General features: G+C 45.5%; 1 protein-coding gene across 1 annotated transcript in view; it reads right to left on the bottom strand.

Moving 5' to 3' along the window:
* ARHGEF28 (Rho guanine nucleotide exchange factor 28) overlaps positions 1-24,229 on the bottom strand; it is a 276,974-nt gene that overhangs the window by 120,547 nt on the left and 132,198 nt on the right. The window contains exons 5-9 of the mRNA XM_031446715.2: positions 22,390-22,573; positions 19,861-20,041; positions 16,067-16,139; positions 5,310-5,362; positions 4,656-4,716 (exon numbers count right to left, since the gene is read on the bottom strand). Of these exons, the coding sequence (XP_031302575.2) occupies positions 4,656-4,716; positions 5,310-5,362; positions 16,067-16,139; positions 19,861-20,041; positions 22,390-22,573 (552 nt within the window). The remainder of the gene's footprint in view (positions 1-4,655; positions 4,717-5,309; positions 5,363-16,066; positions 16,140-19,860; positions 20,042-22,389; positions 22,574-24,229) is intronic.

Below are 24,229 nucleotides of genomic sequence, written 5' to 3'. Positions count from 1 at the left end.
CGGGTCCTAAACCGTAAGGTCCACATTTGAGGAGATCTTGCTTGTGAAAATAAAGTTTTGAGATGTTTCTCAACAACTTAAAATTGCTGTTTTATAAGCTTTTATCGCTCAGTAGCATTGATTCCATTTCCAAACTTTAGTTAATATAATAAGAAAAGACTAACCCCATCAGCCCTGCTTACTGGTGGTTTGCCAAACTAGCACTATTGAGCGCACTGTCTCCACCCAGCCACCCAGCTCACCACCTAAATCCACGGGCCTGGACTCTCCCAGACACACCCCAGGTGGAGAGCCTGGATAAAGAGTTCACACTACACGTCACATTCTGTTCTGGAGGGACTGTTCTTTGGATCTTCCAATCACTTCTTTCCAGTTTCCCTTCGGTGACGTTTTCCTGAACTTCCTGTGTGGGGCCTTTGTTTCTTCTGTCTTGTCTGTGTCGGCTGAGGGGGCCCTCTGGAACACCTGACTTCCCACTGTTGGTTTCTATTTCTGCTTCCTTCCCTTCCTGATTGGTCTGGGTGGGTCTTCTGGTATCAAGTCAGGTTTCCTCCCACATCCAGCTGTCTCCCTAGGATCCACCTGACCAGCCCCAGCACCCACTGAGAGGTTTCCTCTCATTACATACCAGTAATAAACAGTCAATAGCAATGAAGTGATCCAAAGTATTAAAGAATAACTGTGATCTGAGTCCTAGCAGGTTCTGGCAGTCGGGCCCTCTGTAAAATCAAATACATAGTACAAAGAGGAGGGTTTGGGGTTTCTTCCTGGCTGACAAACACTTGCGGAGAGACTCAATGACATTCTCTCCTTCTTCTTACAAGAGTAATCCATATTTTTGGTAGAAAAAGGTACAGCATCATTTTAAGCTACCTTTTAAAATGGAGCTTACTTATGATGTATCAAGTCAAATGAATAAAGCAGGACGCAAAATTCTACTGTTGACACGATCACAACTATGCAAAAAATGGATGCACAGGGAACTACTGGTGATAAAGGCACCAAAATTTAACAGCAGCCGCTTTGGAGGCAGCAGAACCATAGGGATGCTTTTCCACTCTTTCTACAATTTCTCTACTGTGAGCATTTATAACTTCCATAATTATGAAAAAGAAAACTTATTTCTTCCAAAAGGCGTATTTAGCACAATAACATGTTTATGTCACGATAACATGAGCATCACTCACTCCCCGCCAGCCAAACAGCAGCGGTGACGCTGCTTCACGCCCAGAGCTTTGCGGTACCAGGAGTTCCCAGACAAGGAGGACGATGCCAGCTAATCCCATCACCACTCCCCTAGTGTTTCTGCCTCCCTGCCTCCTTCCCCCACTGGAAAGTTAAAACATGCTCACAGAGTTCTTGTTGTAACTTGTCAGTTTTACCAGTCCTTCATTATTTTCCATCCAAACAGTCATACAATCCACTGCTTTAGCCCAGTAAAGTTCAAAGAATCTTCAGTCCCAGTGCAGACCATGGCTGATAAATCAGTGCAGGAAAATCCAATTCAGTATGAGTGTCACTGATGCTGGACTGTTACATACGACCTCACTCACACTTGAATATCACTTGCGGAGAGAGCAGGGGTGTCACCATCCAGGAGCTTCTGTCATCCACCCGTGACACTGGCACCTTGTTTCACAGTCTCCAAGCATGAACTTAAACTTTTAACTGGAAATCTTAATTTCGAACCAGGCACGTGGCTTTAATTTTTCACATTCAACCTTTTCAAAGTAGAGTCTGCAAGACCGCAGCTAATCAGGTGGTTTCCAGTTTTGCTGATTCAGTGACGGTTTCTGCACCTTTGTCTGCAGCTGGGATCCCAGCAGGGCAGCCGACGCCCGCGCTCCCCACAGCAGTCCCCACATGCTTCCACATTTCCTGCCAGACGCTGGCACCCCTCTCCTTGGTACAGCGTTCACTGCTGCCCACTGTAGAGCTTCTATTTCTTCACCATACGTAGTCCCACATCCTTGAGCCAAATGGACCCTTTCTTCCTTTTAATTTCCATGCTGACCCATTTCACCGACCTTCTCTTCTTCCCTTTCCTCCAAATGCTTTGCCCTCTCCCCTATTCTACCTACCCAGATGGGGAGGAGGAGCAGACTCCTCACTGCAATAGCAACAGAATCCAATCCCAGCCTTTCAACTGGGATCTTCCCCTTTGAGCCAAAGGCCAGGCCTTACAGGATCCACAGAGGGCTGGGCCATCCCTCCTGGACTCACCATGAAGATAACCTTACTACCACTGCTCACTGCTGAGGTGGGACAGGGCACTAGCTTGGATGTCCTTACCAGCTGTTACCCACAGGTGACGTCATTCCTCTAATTAGCGGTCGTCATCGGTGTATAAACTAACGGTGAGTATGATCTCGATGCACTGATGGGCCAACGACAGCAATACAAAGGAATCTGGCTCTGGTTCTTCCCTGTCCAGTGCAACAAGTAAAACTGAAAGGCAGCTCCTCAGGTACACATCACATACACAACAGACCTCTGTGGCTACCGGCTACGTCTGAACAGTGCAGACACAGAGCCCGTCCGTCATCACAGAAAGCTCTGCGGGCACACTGCTGGCGTCGTTTATGAGATCCTGCTCGACTCACGTCACGCCACTTTGAGTAATGCAAGTGAGCAAAGGCATGCACCTCAGCCCCACGCTCACCAGCACTTCCCTAGAGGCTGAGCAGAACGTAAGCGCACAAAGGAACAAAACAGTTTGGAAGTGGCCACAGGGAAAAGCTGTTTCCGGCTCCAGATGCCCACTTACCATCTGCCTTTGCTGCTCACAGCTTCCTGCCCTCTTCTCTGTCTCAGGAGGTTCTTTTAAAATCTATTATTTTCTTTGCTAAGATCAGGTCAGTTTTTTTTAATTCAAAAAGTTGAAATGAACAAAAATTCTAATGTTAGCACAAGGGACAATCACTCACGGATCTTCCCACAAATCACTGGGTTAACGTCATACACACTTGTCTCTCTCAAATTTTTCATCACCACCCTCCTCAGACACACCCATGTTACTGACAACACTCTGGCTAGGTCAGGCTGCTACAATTTCCAAAACGTGGGCCTTCTGACCCAGCAAGGATACCAGTTTGAGAATGGAGCAAGTTTTCAAAGCCTAAAATTAAAATAATCCTGCTATTTAATGCTTTTAACAGCCAACACTCCTCCCCCACCAGCAATTTGCCTTGGTAAACACTCTTCAAAGCGCACAATGCAGTCTATGGATGAGACATCCTGTCTGCGTGAGCAGCAGCTCCCCCCGCCCCCGGAGCGTCAATGGCCCACGGCAGTCATCCACACGGACACGTCTGCTTTCATTTCTCCTTCCTCTTCCCCTCTTCTGGAAGTAAATTATTACTCTTACCTTCCATAGCAGAAATACGAAAGGCATGCATAATGCCTGGTACGGCCTAGCTTCTGTTCCAATTTCAGCAGTAGCTCACACAGGAGATCCAGGAACCACCTCTGGCTTGTGGCCAAACTGCCAGCAGCACAGCCAGCCGACACTGAGGGCGCTTCCTCCTGGCCCGGCTTTATTCTCATGGGTTCCCACCTGCTGCAGCTGCTGTGCTGTGTGCCTGCCAGGAGTGCCAACAACGCCCCTGGGCGAGCCCTCTGCGTCTCTAGGCTCGGCAGGCCCACCCACCTCTGCTGCTAAACTCCCCGGGGCCTTGTCTTGGTTTTCCCCAATTTCACATCAGCCCAAGCTCTTGGCCCTGCCTCAGCCACCACCAGCCCCTGCAGCTCCTAAGCCTGCTCTGCCCACGCGCTTTCCAGGGGTGTGAGCTGCCTGAGGAAACTGATGGGGAAACCTGATTATCTGCTTCCCACGTATCAGCCCCAGAGGTCTTCCCAGACCATCCAGCTGCCCAGACAAGGCATCTGCTCACAGTCCAGCCTGTGTATGTCCTCAGAGCCCACAGCTTCACCAGGCTTCAAGTCAGAGGTAAGTCTGGAGCCCTGATCAGCCCTGAAGAACTGGAAAATACCCAGGGAGGAGGTTTGGGGAGGGGCCCTGAGCTCGGGGACTGGTGAGTTAGGACGCCTATGAGCAGACGAGAATCCCCGGGTCCGTGGAAGGGAACACCATCCCCTCGCCCAGGGGGCTCCTGGTTCCTCTAAAAGGACACCCACATCAGGCTCATGCCCCAAGACAAGCACCTGGTCTCTTCCTGAGGCCGGGGGTAGGATCACATAGGCTCAGCCCCATGGGGTCCCCACTGGGTATCAAAATTAGGACTGTGGCAGGCTTGGGGATGCTGAGGCCAAGCAGGATGAAGTTAGCGGCCTCCATCACTTCACGTGAGACTGAAGCTGGTAGCACCTACTCGTTAGGAATACCAAGGTAACCTACAACAAGCCCCAGGCCAGCATGACTCAGAGCACAACTGCCCAGCAAAAGCTGGGATTGCTTTCTTTGTTGTGAGTTGTCCTGCTTTGTTTTGTTTAGATTGTAAATGGACACACAACCCCTGAAGTCTCAGTATTATCATTGACGCTGCAAAGAAAATTTACCTCTGTGGGTTTCAAGAAGTAGACAAGGCTGCCAAGAAGGAAGATTTCATTTTTAAAGTATCTTTTCATCCTGCCCTCTGTATCCTGGGTCTGCACTACCCCTGCATGAGGGCAGGGAGAGATGTTTCGGAGCATACCTGCATCTAGGCTGTCCGGGTCCTCACACGCATCCGGCCGCGTCTCCAGGCCTCTCTCACACTGGGAAAGACAAAGCCAGGCGGGTTGCTTGAAAGTGACTTATTTGTCATACTAATGTTGGCTGATTTTTGTAAATAAAAAACTGCCTCGGAAAATATCAATGAAGACATGTCAGATGTGGCACCACATGTAAACAGAAAACTCATCTTGTATTTAAATGTTAAGACCTAGAAATAAGGGAAGGAGCTGTCCCAAGCTGAAACACACCTAAAAGCGGTCCACAGGGTGTTTTGTACTCAGAGGCCATCTCCCAGGTTTAGTCCTGCCATCCCATGGCTGGCACACATCTGTGGATGTCATCTTCAAGCACAAATTTTTGGAAAATGTATTCAATCATCTTGCATACACCACTACAACCCAGAAAGACAGCTATGTTTGGTCATAGAGTAGAGATGGAAAATTCAATACAGGAAACTGAATTTCAAGTCATTCTGACTCTGACTTGGGGCATATCCCCAAGGTTTTTTTTGTTCTCTTTTTTTCTTTTTTTCCTACGGGGTTTTTCCTCCCCTATGTTTATTACCACTAGATCTTCACTGCCACTTCAGTTCTGGAGAGAAACACAAAGAAGAGAACGGGCAGGGGATCATTACCTTTCCATCCTGCTTTCCAGGTGACGATCTGCTGAACACCAAATTCTTAATCTCTGCAAAAGGAATAATTCTCATCAGGATCTGCTGATAGGAACTGCCGTTAAAAAAAAAAAAAGGAAAAAAAGAAAAGAAACTAGATGACAAAGATAAATGAGTTGCTCAGAGCTGTCTGTACGGAGCTAGGTTCTCAGATTAGGCTTCTTAAAAATCAACTCTCCGCAGAGCAGAGTATCTCAGAACCTGACAGCCCATGCTCTGGTATCGTTTGTGTGGACGAAGATGTAAACAAGCCCAGGAGCTCTCACAGGAAATCCTGAGGAAGAAAGCGATCATTAAGTAAACAAGTGCCCTTGATTCACTAGGAAGGCTATGCCTGGACCAAAGCCTCGTCAATAGCACAGATTCTAAGGACGTGACGCGCACCCACCTGAGGAAATCCTACACGTCTACTTCCTCCAATACTGCAGATTTCATATGTGTCAAAAAAGCGTAATTCATTCCAGACGAGGTCTGGCATTTCCTCGCACGGGCATCGTTGTGAGCCAAGAACATGAGGTGGCCCTTGGGCTCAGACCTCAGACGGTGCCCAGCTCTGCACTAACAAGCCCCAGGCACACCAGGGACCATCTCTCTGAATAAAGGCCTTCCTGGAAACATCAGTGGTCATGATGTTCTGGGATGAACAGGAAGGCCCAGTTAAGGGGTATTTTTCTTTGTTTTGATTGATTGGTTCTCTTCCCAAGTACTCAGCTGCCGGTAAATAAGAGCCACTGTTGTTGAAATAACCACCGAAAACAGGTTTGGGCGGAGGGAAGCAGAAGTGCTGGGCACTCCTAACAAGGGCAGTCAGATGGAGACCTTGACCCTGAATTTGTGTTAACATTCCACACTGTGGGCCCAGGCCCTCCTCCAGACCCCTCAGCTTCCCTGCCCCCACGGCCCTGCTGGATGCCAGTTCTGGGGAGCGCCCCCAGTCTTCCCAGCAGGTGCATTAATTAGACATCCCCTACTCCACTGGGCTACTCCTATTAATTTAAGTTACCTGAGGCCTCAAACCTCCAAGTGCATTTATTCAAGCTCTTCTTACTCCCTGGCAACATGGTGGGAGTTTTCAACCATGTTAATACTTAGAAAATGTGTAAGGTTTCCGTTCAGGTGGCTTTCCTGATGATGAATAAGGCAAGAACGGAGCAGAGAAGTCAACAAACACGAAGTCACTATGTGTTTTTCTAAATCTGCAGAACACTAACTTTGCATTTGCCAAGCAAGTTAATACCTGCGCTCCACAACATTGCTCTTGAATTCATAATGCACACTAGCTTCTATGATGAAAATCCAAAGGGTAATAGACTCAATCTCCTGTGACCTCAGCAGGGAATAAATAAGGACAAGGCTGCAGCTGACACACAGCCTGAGCAGCTTTTGTTCCCCTGCATCCCCTGCCTGCCTTTACATGCACACCCCACACAAGGCCTCCAGGTGGCAGCAGAGTCCCATCTGCAGAACAACATGGCCAGTGCCAGGAATGTCAAAATGGGCTAGCTTCACCCTTCAAGAGCCTGTTGCTTAAGCACCAAAGTCCAAAACACCAGGTTAAGAGAAAGCTTTCATCCAACTGCACAGATGCAAAAAACATGTGAAGCATCTACTGTGGTGGTCACCATACAGGAGCATGGTGGGGTTTCTGTTTTGAAATGCACATACCCAAGCCCTACCTGGGTGAGCAGAGACGACACCACCACCGTGTTTACAAAAGGAAGGTAACTAGAACCAACGTTTCAACAGACACATCTGCATAGACAGCAAGAGAGTCACACATATATGTACGGCCTGTCACAGGATTTTCAGACCATATACTCCTAAATGATAATTCTGCATTTCTAAAGAATTGTGTACCTACAGCACTGACTCAAGAGAATAGTACACACTTTATCCAAGATTGCTGATGAAGAAGGCTCTACCGTCAGGTAACCCAGCCCGCAGCAGCAAAGGCTGTGCTCACCCGGTGGTATGCTCACAGCCCGCCCCTGCAGGAAGTTCAGATTCCAGGTTCCCGCCTCTCTCAAAAGGCTAGTTTTCATACGTCACCAGACTACAGTTTCCATACAGTCTCATGCAATTGTGTTTCCTATTCAAACAAATATTACAAACTATGTTAAAAGAGATGCCTTCATAGAATGTGTACTTCATCATTTTAAAAACTTTCAAAGTTATAAAACCTTTATCTTAACATCACTGAAAATATTTGTGACAGGATAATGTATCTTTCATTGATCTAGGATGACACAGAGCTGTATCCGGAGCTTTTGAAGAAAACGGCACTCCTTCCATGGGAGGTTAATGAGATTGCTCCGAGGGAGTTTCTGCAGAATTACTAGGATCCTTTTACACTTACTCACAGAACCACCAATTGCACAGGGCAATCAAACCACTCGTTGCTATAGGAACCTTCAGCAGATAATGGTATCAGTAACTGCAAGCTATTCTGTTTTAAAGGCCTATTAATCTTGCCTTCAAGGCCCACCCAGAAGTAAAGATTATCCTCTCCTAAATCAGACCTTCCAAACTTCAGAAACATGTTTTTTTATTGCCAAGTTATAATGGAACAAGAAATAATCCCTAATATTCATGTTCACCAGTAACCATGCACCAGCAAACAGGGTTTTTGAAACAGGGTGAAGTAGCTGTAAAATTAATACCAGTGTCTTATTAAGAAATGGATTAGCCTAATGGATCTCAACTCTGTGCCCAAGTCAGACTGTCTCCTTTTGAGAAATGGGACCACAGAAGCTAGACGTCAGCAAAGAAAAAGCTTGTATCAAAAACACAGGATGCTTTCTCCAAAGAAGACATCCCAATGGCCAGCAAGCATGTGAAAAGATGCTCAACATCACTAATTGTTAGAGAAATGCAAATCAAAACTAGAATGAGATATCACCTCACACCAGGCAGAATGGCCATCACTAAAAACTCCATAAACATTAAATGCTGGAGAGGATGTGGAGAAAAAGGAACCCTCCTACACTGTTGGTGGGAAGGTAAACTGGTGCAGTCACTATGGATGACAGTACGGAGATTCCTCAAAACACTAAAACAAACTTACCATATGATCCAATAATCCTACTCCTGGGTATATATCCAGAGAAAAGTATAATTCAAAAAGACACATGTGCCCCAATGTTCACAGCAGCACTATTTACAACAGCCAAGACACGGAAGCAACCCAGATGTCCTTCAATGGATGACTGGATAAAGAAGATGTGGTATATTTATACAACGGAATACTACTCAGCCATAAAGAATAAAACAATGCCACTTGCAGCAACATGGATGGATCATCATTGTAAGTGAAGTAAGCCAGAAAGAGAAAGAAAAATGCCATATAATATCACTTATATTTGGAATCTAAAAAAAAGGACACAAATGAACATATCTACAAAACAGAAACAGACTCACAGACACAGAGAACAAACTTATGGTTACCAGGGGATAAAGGAGGTGGGAAAGGATAAATTGGGCATTTGAAAATTGCACTTCTTGGAGAATGATGGAAATATTAGCTATCTTGATTGTGGTGGTGGTTTCATGGATGTAAACATCTACCAAAATTCATCAAATTGTACATCTGACATATGTGTAGTTTACTGTACAGGAACCACAGCATAATAAAGGTGTTAAAAAATCATCAAATAGGAAAAACTTAGAAAAAAGAAAGTGTACAATTTGATAATTTTTAATATATTCAGAGTTGTGCAATCGACACCACAGCCAATTTTTTAACACTTTCATCACCCCAACAAGAAACCCCAAAACCACTAGCACTTCCTACCTGTTTCCCCCAGCCGCCTCTACTCCCATTCACCCCTAACCAACCACTAATCTATGTTCTGTCTTAATGGATTGGCCTATTCTGGATTTCACATAAATGGATTCACGCAGTGTGTGGTCTTTTGTAACTGGCTTCCTTCACACGACATGTTGTCAAGGCCTGTTCATGTTGTGATGCATCAGTACTTCATTCTTTTTATTGCCAGATGCTATTCCATTACAGCCACTCCTCAGCTGATGGACATTTGGATTGTTTCACTTTTTGTCAGTTATGAATAATGCTGCTTTGCACGTTTCTGCACAAGTTTAAGGAGAGGTATGTTTTCATTTCTCTTGAAAATATATATATATATATATATATATATATATATATATATATATATATATATATATATATATATATATATATATATATATATATATATATATATATATATATCTAGGAGTATAATCCCTGGGTCATATGATAATTCTATGTTTAGTATGTTTTTATAATACAGATTTTTTTCCCATCTCCAGTGTGTACTCCCACCTACTCCCCAACCCCCATAAAGTCTCACATAGTCAAAAATTAACTCATGCAGATAAAAAAAAAGATATCTTTAGCCCCCAAATTCAGTTGCAACTATCAACTAAGCAGAAGCTCTATAATCACCGTATCTCAAATTGAGGTCAGAACATAATTTTCCTAATTTACTCAATCTCTTGAATAACGTGAGGAAAGTCATCTTTCAATATGTATGAACAAGATTCAAGTTTCTCTTGGGAATGCTTTCATGTCCCTAAGACTTCATACTTAGATTCTATCTGAATTCAGGAAAAAAATTCCTCAACTACACCTTCAACTTAGGCTTATGTCAGCTGTATTAGACTCTGGAGTTGATATGCTCACTGAATGCCGCATCCTTCTGCTCACCTGCTAACCTGACCCAGCTGGAGCAAAGCATCCACGGCAGATATGAGCAGGATTTATCGTATCTAGGTCAGTTCTGAGGAGCCTGAGATCCTTTCTAGCTCAAACTAGGATTCTTCAATTCTGTGATAAACTGGGGGAGGCAAGGAGAAGAGTTTTTCTTTATGTGTGAGAAAATACTAATATTACTACAATAATGTACAAAGTGAGCATCATATCAGCTTGATATCTCATTTTAATCTTTGGCCTTTTAATGTTAAAACATTCTTTTCTGTGGGCAGGAGGAGAAAGCAGACTGGCAACGTCAGTCTCTAAAAGAAACAGAGAGGACTGAGCCTCTCTGTCAGGTGAAAGAAATGCGGATGACTTCCTGGGGCTGGGAAGCGCATTCTCTGGGCATGATCTGTGATTGTCTTGAAAATGCCCAAGTCCCGACTTTCAGGTGAGCAACACTGATCAAATCTTTGGATGGGTATTTCACAATAGGGTTTAGATAAGAGCTGTGATCCAACTGAGTAATCATCCCTGCAAAACAGCCTTCCTAATTGCTGTCCTAAATCCCCAACACCTCAGGTCCCAGCCATTCTAGTCATTTAAAGAAACTGTCTTCATAAGACATTGGAACCATATTCAACAGTTCAAAATATGACATTGAGCTAGAGTACTTAAAATGAAAAATCTTGGGAAGGAAACTTTGCACAGATAAAAGCCCCCTTGGTTTTCCCGGTAATACCACGCAGGAGATACTCAAATGAGGAGAATCCACCACGCAACTCCCTCTTCCCGTCTCACTCACCCAGAGCTCACAGAGAAGGGCTGCATCCTTGTCAGAAGAATGTTCAAGTGAAAACTCTGCTCACCTGGTCACCGTGGCAGGAAGAGCGATGTCCTGGTATCTCAACACACACGATTATCACTATGCCCACTCTAGGCATATGTCAGCTCAGCATCCATGGTCAGATACTGGTCAAGGTGCCCCATCTCTATTTTCTCATTTAAACCAAGTAAGTATTAAATGACACTCCCACTCTGCCATTTTCCACAAAAGAAAACACAGCTGAGTAACTTGCAAAATGTTCAGAAGCCAGGTCACGGCAGAGCCGAGGGTTTTAGCAGAGTCTGCTGGTTGCTGGTGTGTCATCAAGACATGTCTGTGCATGCAGGTCACAGGCTCCCATCATGAGCGCTCCATGAGACAGGTCAGCCACGTGGAAGAGAGCTCACTTCAGGGAAACGATTCCAATTTTGCACTTTTTCCATCACACAAAAGCTGGAGAGAACTCTAGACGAGCAGTCCAAAGACTAAAGCGGTCAGCGCTCTGTGACACAAGGGTGGGGGTGTGTACGGTGTGGGGGTAAGAATGTGCCCACCTCAGCCTGACCGCCTGAGCAAGCCGTGTCACCTCAAACAAGTTACGTGACCTCTGTGCTACCACTTCCTCACGTATAAAATGGGGAAAATGGATTCCTGACTCCCAGAAGTGTCCCTGTCCACGACCACTGGAACATGTTCTCCGTGAGGTGTTCAAACCTCACTCGGCCCCCCGCTGCACCCGCCAGAGCCTCGGGCGGTGCCTGGTACCCTGTTCTCGAGTGCAGTTCCATGAAAGGGACTCCCTGAGAGGAGTGCTTCTCCGCTCTGCCCTTTTGGTTACTGCCGTATCGCCGGTGCTTAGAGCGTGCCCGGCAGAGAGCGGGCACTCAGTAAACACAGATGCGGCGTGGACAAGCCTGTGGGGCACACGTCTGCCTTCCTGGCCTGCCTCTCCTGCCTCTCCCTCCTTCCCCGCCTGTCGTGAGAAGGAAGCCCCTCTGAGCCTGCTGGGAGCCGCTGCCTCAGCCCTGAAGGGGGTGATTTTGCCCTCTCTCCTTTGTGACTGGAACTCACGTTCCAATCCCAACTCCTTAGTTCCTCGTTAGTGAGAATGTGGAAGAAAATTAATGGAGAGAAGGCAACAAAGCAAAGGACTAGCAACACAAAACTCTAGACAGCTAGCATATTACACAGGGTTTGTTTTTTTTTTTTAATTTATTTATTTTGGGCAGGTGGGGGAGGTAATTCAGTGTATTTATTTATTTACTTATTTCATAATGGAAGTCCTGAGGATTGAACCCAGGATGTTGTGCATGCCAAGCAGGCACCCTACCACTGAGCTGTACCCTCCCCCACAGGGTTTTTAAAAAACTACAAAATAATAGGGGAAAAAGTGGATTCATATAGTGGTCAATGGTATCGCACTGGTTGTCTGTTTTATGGCCCCACAGACCCAGGCAGGCAACCGCCTCCCAAACAATGTAAAGCGTAAACTGGGCCGTGCGGCGAGGCACGGGCGATCTCAGTGCTCACGGTGACCATGAGCAGCTTTAAAAATGCCTCCCTAGCCTCCTTCCCGGCATGAGCGTTCTGTGCTGACAGACGGAGAGAACCCAGGTGACCATGGACAAGGAGGAGATAAGACTGAGAAATGGCAGGGTTAGGAGAGACGAGGAAGAGTAACATTTCCAAAGCACCTTCCACAGACCACTTTCATGAGGTGCTGAGAACCATGAAAAAGGGATTTTCCCAGGATCAAGTTAAAGAACTGGTAGGTTCAAAGAGGCTACACAGGTTTCTTGACTGCGAGACTTACTAGAACCTACAAAACATTAACTGTATTCTCAATTTCCAACATGGGGGTTTCACACACAGCATTTTCTACTCATTTGGACAAAGAATGCTTATTTTTCAGAGCATCTTCCAAGGCTGGTGTTCTGAACAGTGCCCTTGAGGACATCCTAGAGTAAGGAGATCAAATAAGGACAAAGGCGGCAAGCACACAACGGAGTCAGTCAGTGGATCAATACGGACTAATAATTAGCTTACTCATCTGTGCATACTGAAAATGAGGTGACCTTCTGGCCATTTAATTCATTTGGAACAACATCCCATCATTTTGGAAGGACAATTACAATCACGAAATTATGGAAACATAATTGGTTCACAGACAATAATAAAGCCATCTATCATACTAACAGGGGAAAGTACATTTCCAGGCTAAAGTTTTTACAGTCTTTTAATCAAAGGCAACTACAGACGCACACTTAAAGCTTCCTCCTCCACCCACTGCCTCAGGAGCAACAGAAGAACGTGGTCTGTTAAGAATCTTCTCTAAGATCTCAAAGGGAAAGTTCGCTTTGGGGCTTTAAAGGGGAAAAAAAATAAACCACCAAGCTCTTACACTCAAAATGTTTTGTTTTTCCAGTTGAGTCACCTCCAGGCTTATGAATGAACAAAAACTAATGGAATATTTTCACTTTAGTTGAACACTGCCCTCTGCTGGAATGTGCATCCAGTTCCTAACATATCCTCTGGGCATATAAAAATAAAAGCAGTGTCTACAAGGTCTATAAAATAGACACATTCATTATTTGGTGTCGGAGAACTTGAGCTTCTGTCCAAATTCTTCTGCTTATTGGTGGAGTGACTTCAGTCCAGCTGGCGGCCAGGTATATTAACTTGGCTGCCCCCTGGGTCCACCAAACTCAACCTGTCTAAAACTGAGTACGTATTTTGTCACGCTCCTGCTTCCTTAGGCCCATTCCACCCAGGGACACACCAGGAACAGAAGAATCACCCTTCTCCCTCACCACCGAATTCACCTGACATCCCTCGTCTTCGGGACAGTCCCATCTGTCCCTGCCTCTCCAATCTCACTGCACGTCTGCGGTGCAGACCCTCTCCTGCATCACTTTCAGCAGCCCGCTGGCCCTTGCAGTCCCTGCTCCAGGCTCGCAGAGAGTGACCTTCTAAAAGAATAGCCTGATCTCACTGGCTTAAAACAGCTCCCAGAGAGTGCCGTCAGGGTGGAGTTCCAGTTCCTTTTCTTGGGTACAAGATCTGCCTCCACGCCTCTGTTCCTGGCATCATATACACACAAACACACACTCCCAGGACTGCAAAATGACCTGCATTTCCCCCAGTGCATCATCTGGTTCAGGACTCGGTACTGCACATATTTCTACCACCCAGAATTCCCTTCCCTGCATTAGCTCACAGCCCCAGGGTCATCTCTACCAAGAAGCTCTCCCGGACCATCCCACCAACACACTCCACAGCGTTCTCACAGCGTTATTCGCCTGTGCCACTTGTAGCACTTATAATGTGCTGGGACAGCCTGTTTTTCTGCACCAGCCCCCAACTGTCAGCCCCTTGAGGGCAAAAGCTTCGAATTCAAGCACTTGTTTAGAACTTACTTTGTTCTAAATTAGCACAAATGTGGATTACAAGGGAAGAAAAATATACAAGATGATAAAGTAAAACTCAGAAGTTGACTTTTTTAAAAAAAAAAAAAAAAAGGAAAAGCAAGAGTAAGGCTTAAGTAATAAAGGTAATACAAAAATGCAGTTAGCAACACCCTACAAATTTGCAATTGGCATGCCAGAAACTTAGCCCCAAGTTTGCAGCCAACTACAAGCAAGAAACCTGATCAGTTACAGTCAGAGCAGTAAAAGTAAGCTGAATGCTCAGGAGAAGGCAGCACTCCTGACATGAGACCAGAGTTTTCTCCTGCAGGTCTTTAGGAGAAAGTGTGAAGTTCCCCGCCGCCTCCTTGGGCAGGCGGGGCAAGCTGCAGCTCCCTCAATGCAGCCAGCACATCACCCCCAGGGGAGAACGGGGAGGGCAACTCCACAGGGGCCCAAGCAGGTGCAGCTGGGGTAGGAGGCTCAGCTGGCTGGCTTCACCCAGGAGTGGGCAGGTGCATGGGCCGCACTGACTTCCAACAACCTATCACAAGGCTTCCAGCTGTCAACTTTGGTGGCTTGGGGACAGGAGTCTTGCCCTATTATTTTTCCCTTACCCCAGCATCTAGCATGGTGGGTCTCGCCCCTATCAGACTATTGTCCCTTCACCTTAACAGAAATTTTGTAATGCCCCCTCCACACACCTGAAATTAAGTAGATAATAAAACCCTACCCCCAAATACATATAAACCTAATCCTACACATAATTTTTAAAAATTAAAAATGCACTGAAATATAAAGAAAAAGGAACATACTTGATAATAATATGTACTCAAACATTTGCCCTAACTACCTAGAAGACATCACGACGTATGGTCAGATTCCTACAATTACTGGGTCTGGAGAACAAAACACAAAATAAGAATCAATTCCGTGCAAGGAGTGCAGGGGCATTTAAGAACAGAGGTAAGATGCTCCAGAGAATCAAAACTTGTGTTTATTACTAGGACTTGCTGACAGATCAGACCTACTTGTACATGAAGGGGAAAGAACTTGAATTGAAATTGTGATCACATACCCAGATAAACTGCCAGTTTGGAGAAAATGAGGAAGCACGATATTCTAACAAAGGGTGAAGTGTGGCACCAACACAATTTCACATGTTAGGATGTGGAAGACAGCAGTGACAACTTAATATAAAAATACACCTCTTGCTGTGGACACCCGCCTGGAGCACATCTGTACGTTCAGTCTTTAAGCTCCATCAGGGCTGTGCACTGCTGTACAAGACAACCTGGGGTGGGTAGGGCCACCTGTATCCCATGGAACATCCAGCATCCCAATCCCTCACCTCTACATGACAGTAGTGCTCTCCAGACCTCATGACAACATAGATACCGCCACAGCCTCCGTCCACTAAGACCCACGCACCCAGCAGAGAGCAGGAGCTCCACAGAGGTGGAACAAGCCGGAGGACAGGTGAGTGATGGAGGACTGAATGGAAGGAGCAAACTGAACTTGGAAATGAGGAGCACACTCTCTGAGTGTCAGGAAAGGGCCCTCACATCAGGACTGTGGGAGGAACCCAGGAAATGCTGAGTAAAAAGTGGCAAAGCACAGTACCTTGGTTCAACGCTGCTGGAGGAGCCAGGGCCTCGCTGTACCCCACCACCCTGATCTTGCCTCTCAGTCCGTGGGCTCTGCGCTCCTCCACCACACACGTCAACGCCCAGCTAACAAGTCAGTCCTGAATGTGTTCTGGTCTCCGAGGTGGGGAAGGAGCATGCATGCCTACCTTCTGCGGTTTCTGCAGCACTGGAGGGCATATCTGGTTTTTCCTCTGACCTAGCTTCTTGCTCTTCAAGAGCCTAAGAAAGGAAGGAAAAAAAAAATTACTGGAAATTTTTGAGGCTTCATATACGTAACAAGAGATGAAAATCACAATCAAAGATCTCAGCGCTGGGACAGGCCAGAGGCACGGCCTGGGGCGGTGAGGACAGGTCAGGTGAGTCAGCTGTGGGGAGAACACGTCAGCAGCACCCGGGGATGACGTGAGGGGCGATGGGAGGAACCATAGACATGGGCCAAACCCGCCCCTGCCACTCGTCCTCGCTGCTCCCCCACGTCACCCCACCGGAAGGTTCTCAGGAACATGACACAAGACCCAGCAAGGAGACAGGACAGAAAGTGCTGAAACCTGAAAGAAACGCTGCCATGTTATGCACCGGCCCACCTGGACCAACCTCCATCCACACCCTAAGACACAGGGCTTGGGGGCCTGGAGATGGGGGCAGGACCCCAAGGAGCACAAGCCCCGGGCGACAGCTGGCCCACGCGGACGCCCGAGCGGATGCAGGCCGTCCCTGGCCGACACCGAGTGTGAGCCTTGGGCAGAAGCTGCCCTGAGCGCCCTCGGTTGTTTGTTTTCAAATGGGTTCCCCACAGCCAGTGAAAATGTGAAGAGAGAGAAATGTGCGTTGATGTGTCAAAAACTGCCCAAGATGGCGTCAGTATATGTTCCACAAGAAACACACGAGCCAACTGGGGAGGGAAACCTACCAGCGACACAGACCCCTGGCTCCCCTGAGCCTGTGACTAAGCTCCGGGTACCAACTGCCTTGCTTGTGACTATTTCCAAACATCCTGAGTCCAGAGCAAAAAGGACATGAAAATATACATAATTGACAAAACACAAAGGGGCAGGGAACAAGAAGTACCCAGGCACCTACCCTCTGTGACTATTAGCTGCCCCCAGCCTGATTCCCAGGACACGGTGCTCTCTCTTTCGGGGCCAGCCATGGGATGATGGATGGACTAGAGCAGGGATGTCGGGGAGATGCTAAGGAGATGGCAGCAGGAGCACCTGGGGCTGAACGAGGGCTGACCACGCAGGTTCAGGGCCAAAGACAGCCACTGGCCCCACGCACTTACCGGGGGTCAGTCTTAACCCCACGCCCTAGTCTTTCAATAAAGGCAACTGCCAAGCCTCTGCGAGAAGCGCATCAGGCAACGCTGGTTCTAATTACAAAGCAAAACCTGAAATAAGGAAATAATTGTTTTGTAAATGGGCTGTATCAAAACTTAATTTTTATGCTGGTGAATAATTTTGGATACAACTTTAGAACACTTAAATTTCCTGGCTAACAAGTTCTAGCACTAAATAATCAGCATTCCAACTCACAGAAAAAGCTTTGTTATGAGGAGAGAACTAAAACACGATAAAAAGAGATAGCTGGCATTTTGCCGACTATTTAATTTCCTAGTAACTATCTTTACAGTTTGGATATTTAGCACCAACCTGTGGTTTTTAACATTTAGTATTTATTGCAAATGACCAGCCCACCAGTGTCAGCTGAAACACAGCTTGATAACATGAACTGGTCACAGCTCCGAGCAAGTCTGACTTCTGAATGGGATGCCCTGAACAGCTCTTGCACATGGTACAGCAAAACCAGGTTTCTGCAGTGGGCTTTCCTGTCATCGTTCTGGAAGGCTGCAGATAACTGGGCAACACCCAAACCCTGAGACTGAAGATGCATCCTGGCAAGACTGAGGGCACGCTGAGGCCCACTGAGAATACACGCCTCTCAGATCCCAGTCACTGTCTACAGCTACTATATAAAAACAGACTTTTTAGATATCTAAGATTTAATAAAGCACAAATGCTTTATTACCATATATACATTCACATTTTTTACCCCAAGTTGTAAAGCTTTATTGTGGACAACTATGTAACAATTACCACCTGCTTACATTTCCCTGGACTTGTGACCAACTGGCTATAAATGAGGTATTTCTACAACTCCCTCCTTGGGTTCAAGTAATTTGCTAGAGCAGTTCACAGAACTCAGAGACATTTCACTTATCAGCTTACCGGTTTGTTATAAAAGAATATAACTCAGGAATAGCCAGATGGAAAAAGTGCCAGGAATCAGAGAGAGACCAAATATATTTCTTATTATAAGTCACGATATCACCATGTCCTAAGGAATCTCAGCCCTGTGCCCTTCCCGGTCTCCCTACTCACTACCCTGCCACATGGCTCAGGACTGGAAGGGAAAAAAAGGAGGGTCAACACCTGGGACACAAGGTCATCCCACTGCAAATGATTCATCAAGTGTTTTTCATAAAATGACAATCTCCAAGAAACTGGAAAATAATCTTCACTCAGTCTTTGTAATTGTAAAACGTGCCACCATAAATTATTAAAGCATCTAGATTTAATCGTCCCAAGTCTCTCCCAAGGTCACTAGTAATACTTATCTCAAAAGTGTTTTGAGAAATCATGAATCCAACTTAAGACGCTGGAGGTTTTCATAATGAAACAAACATCCAGAACTTTTGCTGTATGTAGAGCATGCTCTACCCTTTGCAGAAGCTTTGTCACCAGGCACCCTGCTGCGGTCTGAGGGTCCCCTCCACGGACACGCAAGGTTGCTGAGCTCTGCCCCTCTGAAGCTGCAGGTGGCGGAGCTCACCCTGAGCAATGCTGTGTGGCCAGGCCAAGCCTCTGCCGGGCTGGAATATCCACCGCTGGGCTTCTGGGTGAGAAGCCACGGGGATGGCTGAGGGTTTCTGTATATTTAAAGGACAAGTACCCTGAAGCAAAATGAGGAAATACTGTATGCTAGAAAATTATACACTGACTTCCCAAAACCCAACAAAGGGAGGTGGTTCATACTCTGAAGAGCATGTTCCATTTTAATTGTTTAATAAAAATCTATACAGAGTAAGCAATCATCTCCAATAAATAATGTTTATGGCTAAATCTTTAGTTCAGTTACACAAAGCAAACATTTCACAAAAGTCAAACTGATAAATAACAATGATCAGTTTTTTAAACAGACTGTTTACTTTGTAAAACCTATGCAGCCATGAAACTGGTGCTTATTCGTGGACATGCTTGAGAAAGGGAGTGGGGGCGTCACCCGATCCGGTGAGTGGACGCATTATACCCCTGAGCACTGTCCACGAGGCTGACTGAAGCCCTTTTACTAGAAATAACGTTCTGCTTTACTAATAATTAAAATATGTGAATATTCTTTAGTCTTCAAGATTCTACAAAAAGATAAAAATAATGAAGATGAACCGTTTTAAACCCTGAGGTGGGGTGTGCTATGCTAGCACTCAATGCTGATGTCTGGGTGACCAGTCCCCATCCAAGAAGAATCTTCACTCAGAAACAAATGCTTGGCTATATCTTAAGAAATCCCAGAAGAAGATATCATTCATTTTAAAATAAAATAACCCTAAAGGCAACTGCTTTAGATAAGAATTACAATGCAGTCAATAAATTAATAGGAAATCCAATACTGGAGTATTAAAATCCAATGCCAGTGATGCTGACTCATGGAAAATACAGGAAACAATGTTACAGAAATTACTGTTTTCTACCACCAAAATATTACAAAATCACCGTCGTTCTACTGGTGCCATTCTACCAGTTTCCAATCCGTGTCCCCCAAGGTCCCATCAGAAAAAAAGAAAGTACTACCCCAAAAGTACTGTTCCCAAAATCCTGAATCTGCTGTCTGCACTCTTAAGGAGCATGAGTTATTGTCCCTTATACAACAGTAAAGGGGCACAAACCTTGATGAGAAAGGCTCTATCCCAAAAGTACTTCCTGAAGAGGTTAATATCCGCCTCCAGCAAATGCTCGGCTGTGTGGTTGAGCGTCAGGGTCAGTGTTTCTGATGAGTGAATGTACTGCAGGGAGGCATCTTCACTGAGCTGCACCCGGGAGAAGCCTGGGGACCGCCTGCCCTGGAAGCTGAAACATCACAAATCAAAACCGCCGATCTCAGTACCCTTCACTGCCCCTGATATTACAAGCCCAACTGGCCCAACGATCCACAAAAGACACCTACTGACAATAGGTACAGAAGATCTTGTGAACAGATCCTAATAACGCCATCTTTCTTTTCCCACCTTGAGAAGATGTCAGTTGAAAACCCATTCACATACATTATATGCTTTAAAGGTTTATATAATCAATGCAACAGTACTGACTTTTAAATACTGTACTTTACCTCGATATTTCATTCTCCTTTTAATCTGAGAAGACACCTCTTGCCTTAACAGCACCACATGCAGGAGGATAAATCAGCTGGCAGCCAACAGTTGATTAGGTGATTACTAGTGGAAAACAGATATGATCTCCAGGGAGCGTGGAGAGGCTTGGATGTTACAAACAAGTGAGACAGTCATAACACACTGGCCCACTGCTGTAAATCATCTTCTCATGCTCATTAAAACGTGCATAAATTTGATCGTGTGATATTCCTGAATCCACTCATAAACAAAGAAACAATATTCCCAAACTAAATTCTCGGATATCAACTTATTTTCTGCTCTGCTGTGGCTAAGAACAGCTGCACATTTATTAGCTCTATGGAGGCTTCGCGGTTAGCAGCATAATATTCCAGGTGGCTTATAGGTCATGCAATAGCAACAGAAGAGGGGCCTCAGGAGGGAGTGCTAGTGCTCCTAGAAAGCAGCCCACCTCGCCTGCTGTCACAGCCCCACGGATGCTCCCAGGTCCCTCACATCACAGAACTCGTTCTCTGCCCCTTTCCTCTTCTTCCATCACCTCATTTTGTTAATGAGCATTTGCTTTACAAAAATACAGTATACTGCCAACCAAATGAATGTTATCTCCACCATGTGGAGCGACCAAAAGAGATTCACTGAGAGCACCTATACTCTAAAATTTGCAGCATCTCCCCAAGCTCTTCACACAATTACTGGCAGGGACTCTGGAATCTTCTAGAAGACAACTCCCCATGCCAACAACAAGCCAGTGAAGTAAATGGACTCAGCCTGAGCAAGAAGATTCTTACTATTAATTTGGAAAATGGAAGCTCCATCATAGAATCAAATTTAGCTTACAGTCTACTTTCAATCTCATCCATGAATGCGTTTATTAGATGTGTAAACTTTTAAAACTCACATCATCCTCTGGTGTGGACACAACAGAATGATACAAAGCTACCAAAGGCGAAGAAGCGAGGCTCCAGGTCCTCGATGTCACCCTGAACTATCCACAATGACTAAGTCAAAGAGGTCCTGCCTTGCCCTTCTCCACTAAAGAAACCGGGGTCACATTAGAGCAAAGACAAGGGCAATCCCACTGGGGTGGGCTCTTCCCTTAGTTGGTGGTCATCTGACCGAGTGGGGACAAAAACAATCAGAAAGCTGCAACTTCTACTCCAACATCAGTTTATGTAACATATAACCATAAGTTAGAGTGAGAAAAACCAGTCCATTAAGGCACACCTGTAATATCACAGATGATATTTAATATTTATGTAGTACTGTGTAATTTTCATTGTGGTTTCCCATTTATTTTTTTTTAACCACATGTTAAGTCAAGGAAATCACTATATAGGGTTCCTCCATTCATAAGTAAGTATAATGACCAGTTTGAACCAGTCCAAGTAACAAACATTAAAAGTGTTGGTAACATCACCAACACAGAGAACTTTATAACTGACAAATTATTTCATTTACATTATTTCTAGATCCTAAAAACCAGCCCACTGGCTTCACAATATCTTAAGGCCTGTCTGTTACTCTTTGATTCAACAAAAACATACTCTTTTAGATGAATGTGTGCAGTGCATAAAAGAAATAGTTTCAGTCCTCAAATGATTTAGGATGAAGACATATATGAAATAAATGATAACTATATATAAAGTTATAAGTTATGATTTATATTGTAAATTAATAATTTTAATCACAATTTATGTTATAAATTAATCATAATTGTAAAAAAGACCACACATAGAAGGCCTCGCTAAAGAGGTGATATTTAAGCTAAAACCTGAAAGAGAAGCAGGGGTTAGGCTAGTGTTTCTCAGCTTTTTTTCTTATTGTAACAGCCCCCATGCAACCTTTTAAGACATGGTTCCCTACTCCCTCTCCCCCATGAATGTTATACCAAATATATCTGTGTATCTGTTTGTGTATGATATGCATATCTGTACTCCATACCTGGGAACTAGTGGTAAAATATAAACCAATGTCAGCTTGTGGTTTGCTTATTTTAATTTTTCCATAATGCTTGGAAGACTTTAAAGAAACAGACTGAGAGAGAATCTGTCAAGTAGCCACACTCACTTTGTGATGTCTTCAACCAGCTGGGAGTGTCCGCCATGTAAAGCTAAATCTAATGGTGTGGCACCCTCCTCGTTGGGTAGAGCCAAGGCCTGGACGCCCCCCGGGAGACACAGGAGGAACTGGGAGAGCTTGGCAAGGCCCCATCTCACAGCCAGGTGCAGAACAGACTCCCTGTGTAGAGAAACTGAAAAGAAAAACATGGGGTATTAGTTCCTCTGTTTGAAAGGGCTGCCATATATTGTATCAAAGACACTGTCTGAGTGAGAACAGTAATTGTAAGAACGTAGGAGCTGGAAGGAACCATCAAAAGCATCTAGTGCAGACACCGCATCTTACAGATGTGGAGAGGTCAAGTGGCTTGTGCAAGGTCAGGGAGCCAGCAGGTGCTGGGGCCAGCTCCGCGATGCTGCTCTACCCACTGTGGTGCACGCCCCCCTCACCTTCCACTCCAGTTCAGAGGGCTCATCCAGGGAAAACAAGGGATAGGAGCACACCATCCTTTGGACACAGACATCGCCAGTCTCCAAGGTGTCCTGTAAGGAAATGCTGCTACCCCCACAGCGCAGGCTCTCAGAGGCCAAAAGTGTCAAGGAGCCTCCATTTCCACCCTTCGTCTGCAGACATGCTCCTCCCCGGACCAGCAGCAAGGACAGAAATGGGCTGCACATGTCCAGAAAATGTGAGTCCGTGGTCTCCCTCAAACACCACAGAGGTGCTTTCACCCTCCTAGTGGATCTTGGGATTACTCCAGTGTTGCCAAAGCCACCACAGTGCTTTGCTTAAAAAGCGCGGTTTGTGCCTTTCCATGTGCCCCTTGACAGGCGGCTCTTGGTTGGTCTGGGTTTGCACTGTTGATGCTCACGGCTGTGCCTCATGGCTGTTTCCTGACCATGTCATCTTACAGGCTGAGGGGACCCAGGAAGCTGTTCGCTCCTGACACCTAGTATAATACCTAGCAAACTGAAGTCGCTCAGTACTTACTGAGTTGAATGGCAACTGACTGTTAAAAATACCAATTATTTGTGTATGTTTAAATTGCCTAATTTATATAGAGTTTGTACACCTGCATTTCTACTGCAGTGACTCAGAGTCTGGAACGCAGCTGGCCCACGATAAACATTACATTGGGAACATGTAAAAGAATACCTTTGCTAACATTAAAAAAAAAAAAAACTGAGGCCTGAGAACCCCATAGACACCAAGACACACCTTAACAACTGAACACGAAAATCCTAACACTCTAGAGTGTCAGAATAAGTACACAGTTACACTCTGGGTCATACACAGCCTCCAGTTAAGTAACATCACTGACCGTGTGCGAGGTGAAGGAGATGCAGAGAACGCTGCACCACATGGGGCGAAATGCCCAAGAGGGTAGGACCTCACCTGACTTTTATCTTAGCACAGTGTCTGGCACCTGTAGGTACTCTATAAATATTGCTCATTGAATGAATAAGTGATCAGTGGCTCTTTCCCCGATGAGTACCCAGGAAAGTCAGCTTTTAATACACGGCTACAGCTGTTATGTGGAGCAGCTGGCATCTTGAGTTCTGCCACTGATACCTCTTGACTAGAATCTGTGAACACAAACTATGTATTCCCACACAGCTTGGCCACTGAAGACTGAAACTACCTACTTCTCCACACAGCTTACTGCCCACACTAACATGATTTTGCTATTCCACCGTCTTCGTTAGCACAACTTCACTAGTCTAGGAGACTCTTGCCAAGGTAAATGACTGATGATTCATTATAGGAATTTCCTCCAAGGCCCATCAACTCTAGTAGGAAGGACTGACAGTTTAAGCCCTAAAACTCCAATCCTTAACTACTATATCAT

Source organism: Camelus dromedarius, chromosome 3, assembly GCF_036321535.1.
Source record: "Camelus dromedarius isolate mCamDro1 chromosome 3, mCamDro1.pat, whole genome shotgun sequence".
NCBI classification, from domain to species: Eukaryota; Metazoa; Chordata; class Mammalia; order Artiodactyla; family Camelidae; genus Camelus; species Camelus dromedarius.
This window is presented reverse-complemented; position numbering and strand designations above follow the sequence as displayed.